Source organism: Penaeus vannamei, chromosome 16 (genome assembly GCF_042767895.1).
Source record: "Penaeus vannamei isolate JL-2024 chromosome 16, ASM4276789v1, whole genome shotgun sequence".
NCBI classification, from domain to species: domain Eukaryota; kingdom Metazoa; phylum Arthropoda; class Malacostraca; order Decapoda; family Penaeidae; genus Penaeus; species Penaeus vannamei.
In genome coordinates this window covers 25,571,501-25,576,500 of record NC_091564.1, presented here as the reverse complement: position 1 = coordinate 25,576,500, position 5,000 = coordinate 25,571,501, and the positions used below count along the sequence as shown (strand labels likewise).

Genomic DNA, 5,000 nt, shown 5'->3' with positions numbered 1-5,000 from the left:
CAGTCGCTTCTGAACGTTAACCCCTTCATCATCAAGAAGGTCCTTGATGGTCAAGTGGACGGCGACTGATTTTGGTAGCCTCCTTGTAAAATGCAATTCAAATCCCAGGTCAAGGACTTGCTTAAACTGACGCAGCTTCATGGTTTGAAGGTTAGAGTAACTATTCTTGTTGGCCTAGATACCTGTAAGGGAGTAATATTTCATAGGGATTTGAGAACGATGGATGAAAGCGAAATTCTTGAAAACATGGACCAAAGTGTAATCGTGAACTGCATGGCCAAGAAAGACGAGAATGTGCGAATGAAAACCGGATTGTGTTTTTTGACCTTTGCTTCGAGTAAAATTCCTGAGTATGTCTATGTTGGATACGAACGTGTCCAACTAAGACATTATAGTCAAAAACCTATGCGCTGTAATAGATGCCAAAAATTTGGACACATCATTACGCTGCATTGATAAGGATACTGATAAATTTACTAGCGGTAAATGTGCTGGAGCTCATGACACCACTACTTGTACTGGAAACCCTTCCAAGTGTGCTAACTGTGGAGGTCCCCATCAGTCAGACTCTGCCGAGTGCAGCAGCCTGAAGAAGGAGACTGAGTTATTAGCATACATGAGAGGTCATGATGTTAGTTACCGTGAAGCCAAGAGGAAAGTTGAAGGCTTGACCAACAAGCCCAATACTTCCTACGCTTCAGTAGCAACTAACAACACTCCCAGTGCAAGCAGTATCAGTCAAGAGCTTGCAGCTAAACACAAAGAAATTGCTGAACTTTAGGAAACGGTAAAAAAAAATTGGTCATATTGTTGAATTGAACAAAACTATTAAACAAATTGCCGAATCAACCCAGCAAAAGCAGCAACGTAAGGAGGATGATACCAAATCACAATCTGGATGACACCTTCCTGTCCAGGCGATTCCTGTTAGGACTTCGCCTGGTTTTTGGTCTGCTCCTCGGAGCAGATTATCTTCACCCAGGCGTCTCCCACACAGAGAGACGCAACACATGGCGGCTTCTGTCTCCAAATCTTCCCGCGAGAGGTCTCCGAGAAGCTCGGGAGAGGAGGCGGGGCTCGTATTACTTTTTAATCATTTGAAGGAGGGGAGAAAGTGCTTATAAGATTTGATTGGGAAATGGTGAAACATGTTTGTATATATTTATATAGAAAAAGGTTTAAAAAAAGGCGGACAAGGCACTCCCAAACCCCATAAACCATAATCTTTGCATTGACCTTTATAAAGTGGAACTGTCGGTCTTAGAACTAGAGTAAATGACCTTAGATTATTAGCCTCGTCTTATGCTCCCGATATTATCGGTCTCCAAGAGACATTTAAGCAACCTTATCGGATGAGTTAGTTTCGTTGAGGAACTACCATCTGTGTCGGAAGGATCGAGAGGGTAGGGGGTGGAGGCGAAGTCGCCATGTACATCCACCAGAACCTCCCTTTTATAGAAGTGACTATAGATTCTACTTTGGAGATTGTCGCATGCAAAGTAAAAGTCAATAGCACGTATCTGGTTATATGTTCAGTTTATTGTCCACCTGATAATGTGGTAATTTATGATGAGCTCTTTGCTCTTCAGGATAGTCTGCCACAAAATAAAGTAATTTTAGGTGATTCTAATGCTCATCATACATTATGGGGTTCCCTGCGGGTGGATGGTAGAGGTGAGCATATAGTTAAGCTTGTTAATGATTCAGATTTAATCCTGAACGATGGTAGCCCAACGCGAGTGGACGATAATACCGGTAATTTGAGCTTTATTGATCTATCTCTGGTCTCTTGAACATTAGCAGCCAAGTGCCTGCGGCACACCATTGACGACTCGTTGGGAAGCGACCACTTTCCTATTTGTATTAAATATTCATGTGACACAATAAGAACGTAAAAAGAGCAGACTGGATCGCCTTCACAAGGAGCACCAAGCTCGCCCTTGTTGGAGAAACCATTGATGATAAAGTAAACAATATTCAAAAATCTATTTTAGATGCAGCAATGAAATCCATTCCTAAAACTTCGACATATACCGTTAAGCATAGAGTTCCATGGTGGACACCAGATTGCCGCAGGGTACTGTGTGAACGCAATAGGGCCTACAGGCTTTTCAAAAATGACATCACAAACGAGAACTTTTGCAACTATAAATTAACAAGAACTAGGACTCCTAGAACAATTAGACAAGCCAAAAGAGACTCCTGGTAAAACTTTGTCTCTACCATCACTGTTAATAAAATCAGTAGAAAAAAAAACTCAAAATTTAAAACATAATTCATGAGGGAACCAATTTAGACTCCCCTAGGGACATCGCTATTGCACTCGCCAGGCAAGTTCTCTTATACAAACAGCTCAGACAACTACCATCCTGCATTCCTGGCCATCAAGGAAGCGGCTGAGCTACAACTAATACACTTTGCCACAGGAGATGAATTTGATTACAATAATGACCTTACAATTAATGAGCTTGTCCGAGCCCTAGAAGTTTGGAAATTTGGAAAAGCCAGACTTTTCCAAACTCGTGGCACTTCGCCCATGTCATTCCCATATTGAAAAGAGGGGGAAATCCCAAACATGCCATCTCCTACCGCCCAATTGCGTTGACAAGTTGCTTATGCAAGGTCATGGAACGAATTGTTAACAGTAGGCTATTGCATTTTTTAAATTCCAGGAATTTACTAGTTGACGAGCAATGCGGTTTCCGAAAAGGACGCCAAACTCTTGATCAGCTAGTAAAACTAGAGTCACATTGAAGAGGCATTTGCCAAAAAGCATTTTTTGATTTCAGTATTTTTAGACTGAAAAAGCCTACGACATGACATGGCAATATGGCCTACTCAGAAAACTTTATGCTTTAGGATTACGTGGAAACGCCTTCTTTCATTTAAAATTTCATTTCTGACAAAACTTTTGGTGTCAAATCGTCCCCTGACAATGTCACTTGGACATTTTTGTCAAGGCAAACGAGGTCCCACAAGGAAGTGTCTTGTCACCTACTTTATTTTTGTATATGGTCAATGACATCTTACCAGCTCCCCCTCGGAATCTTAAATACTCACTGTATGCTGCTGATTGTGCATTATAGCATTCCAGCAGTAATGCACAATTCTCAGCAAATTGCATCCAATTCATAACTGGGGCCTCCAGTGGGGTTTGTTTTCCACAAGAAAGAGTATTTGGGGTAATTTTTCCACGTAGGAGGATGCCGAACATCAGGCTAACTCTAAACAACCACCCAATACCTATTCAACATTCTGCTAGATTTCTCGGTCTACTTTTTGATCGTAGACTTAATTGGAAAGACCACATTGGTCAGTTAAAGAATACATGTCAAAAAGCGCTTAATTTACTAAAGTGCATTTCTGGAAACAAATGGGGAGCTGATAGAAAGTCTTTGCTAATGATATATAAAGCCCTGATTAGGTTTAAAGTAGATTATGGGTCAATCGTGTATGGTTCGGGAAGACAAGCTTGAAAGGTTTGGATACAGTGCAGAATGCATGTGTGCGCAGATGCCTTGGAGCCTTCAAATGTACAAGTATTGAGCGTCTTGAGGTGGAGTCAGGAGTACCTCCCCTCCGACTCAGGCGCGGCCAGCTGGCGCTGACATATGCCGCCAAGGTGGCTCGAGACCCCAATGGTAATGGTGCCATCAGGCCCTTTACCGCAAGACTCCACGACCTCATCCTAAAAGTCGGTATAGATCTCTCTACCGTCGATACCCTGGTTCAGACAAATATAGCGCCATGGAAAACACCCAGTTTTACCGTCATGGAAGCTTGGCTTCCATCAATCAAGGCCATGACGCCGGAGGTGGGGGTACGCCAGAGGTTCAGAGAGATCCTTATTAAACATCTACCTTTTTCATATATATACCGACGGCTCCAAGACCGAGCAATGTGTGGGTGCGGGTGTATGGTCGACTGAATGTGAGTTGAGATTCAGACTGCCGAATCATACATCGATCTTTATTGCGGAACTTTTTGCTATTGATAAAGCTATTGATTTTGCACTATCGACGACCCACGATAGAATAGTCATTTTTTCTGATTCATTAATTTCACTTAAAGCCATTAAATCATTAGAAACCACTGAAAATGAACTATTAGGTAACAGATGTGATGATAAACCTGCTCATTGCTTTCCCCCACTGAAGTGACAGTATTGAGGAAACCAACCATTCCTAGAAAATGATCATGTTACTCCATTCTAACACTAAATAAAAATGTAGTGTTAAATTTCTATTGGGATAAGCAATTCTTTCACAACTGTAACCAGTACACAATTTAAATGTTGAATCAATATCGATATATATATATATATATATATATATATATATATATATATATATATATATATATATATATATACATACACACCTTTAAGCTTCAAAAGTCGACTTATCTGACGGCATACACAGTGTGTGTATGTGCGTGTGTGTGTGTATGTGTGTTTGTGTGTACGCGTTGTGCACACACACACACACTGTGGATTCCATAGTACTGTTATGCAACCGTGAGCTGTTGATGCTTGATTTTAAAAGCGTATGGCATAATAATGATTAATCATACTTTAAACTAATAATAATAACGAATTAATAAAAAAAATAATGAGAATGGCAATGGTCCCGCAAAGGATGTCAAAACAAGAGCCCTAGAGGAGACCCGAGCAGCAGCTCCTGCCCGCACGGAGGGAATGGGACAAACTCGCGGGCAGTCCACACATTTTGCAAGCAAAGGGAAGGGAAAAGAAGAGAGGGGTGAAGTTATCATTAATGACACGGGAAGCCAATTTAGGAAAGACTTTATTATTTCCTGACAAGAATTGTTGGTAATATGACCGTTTTTGCAGTATCAACTTTTGCTATTATATTTACTTGTACTTACAAGAGTAGAATGATTATTATTAGCTGCAGTAGACATTAAAATGTAACTGGAATTGCTCTTGTTAGTATTACTTTTACTATCATCGTTATTACCAAGGCAAAGGTCACACGTAG

General features: G+C 40.9%; 1 protein-coding gene across 3 annotated transcripts in view; it reads right to left on the bottom strand.

Annotated features, from left to right (window-relative positions):
* LOC113824090 (uncharacterized) overlaps nucleotides 1–5,000 on the bottom strand; it is a 13,848-nt gene that overhangs the window by 8,484 nt on the left and 364 nt on the right. The window contains exon 1 of one of the 3 annotated variants that reach the window (XM_070131358.1): nucleotides 4,980–5,000. This exon is cut by the window's right edge and continues 109 nt beyond it. The exons of 1 other annotated variant lie outside the window; for it this stretch is intronic. Coding sequence is in view for 1 of the 2 variants with exons in the window: in XM_070131357.1 (XP_069987458.1) it covers nucleotides 4,888–4,923 (36 nt within the window). In the remaining variant the exon portion in view is untranslated. Of the gene's footprint in view, nucleotides 1–4,887 lie in introns of all 3 variants that reach the window. One more of the 3 variants, XM_070131357.1, reaches the window with a different exon arrangement.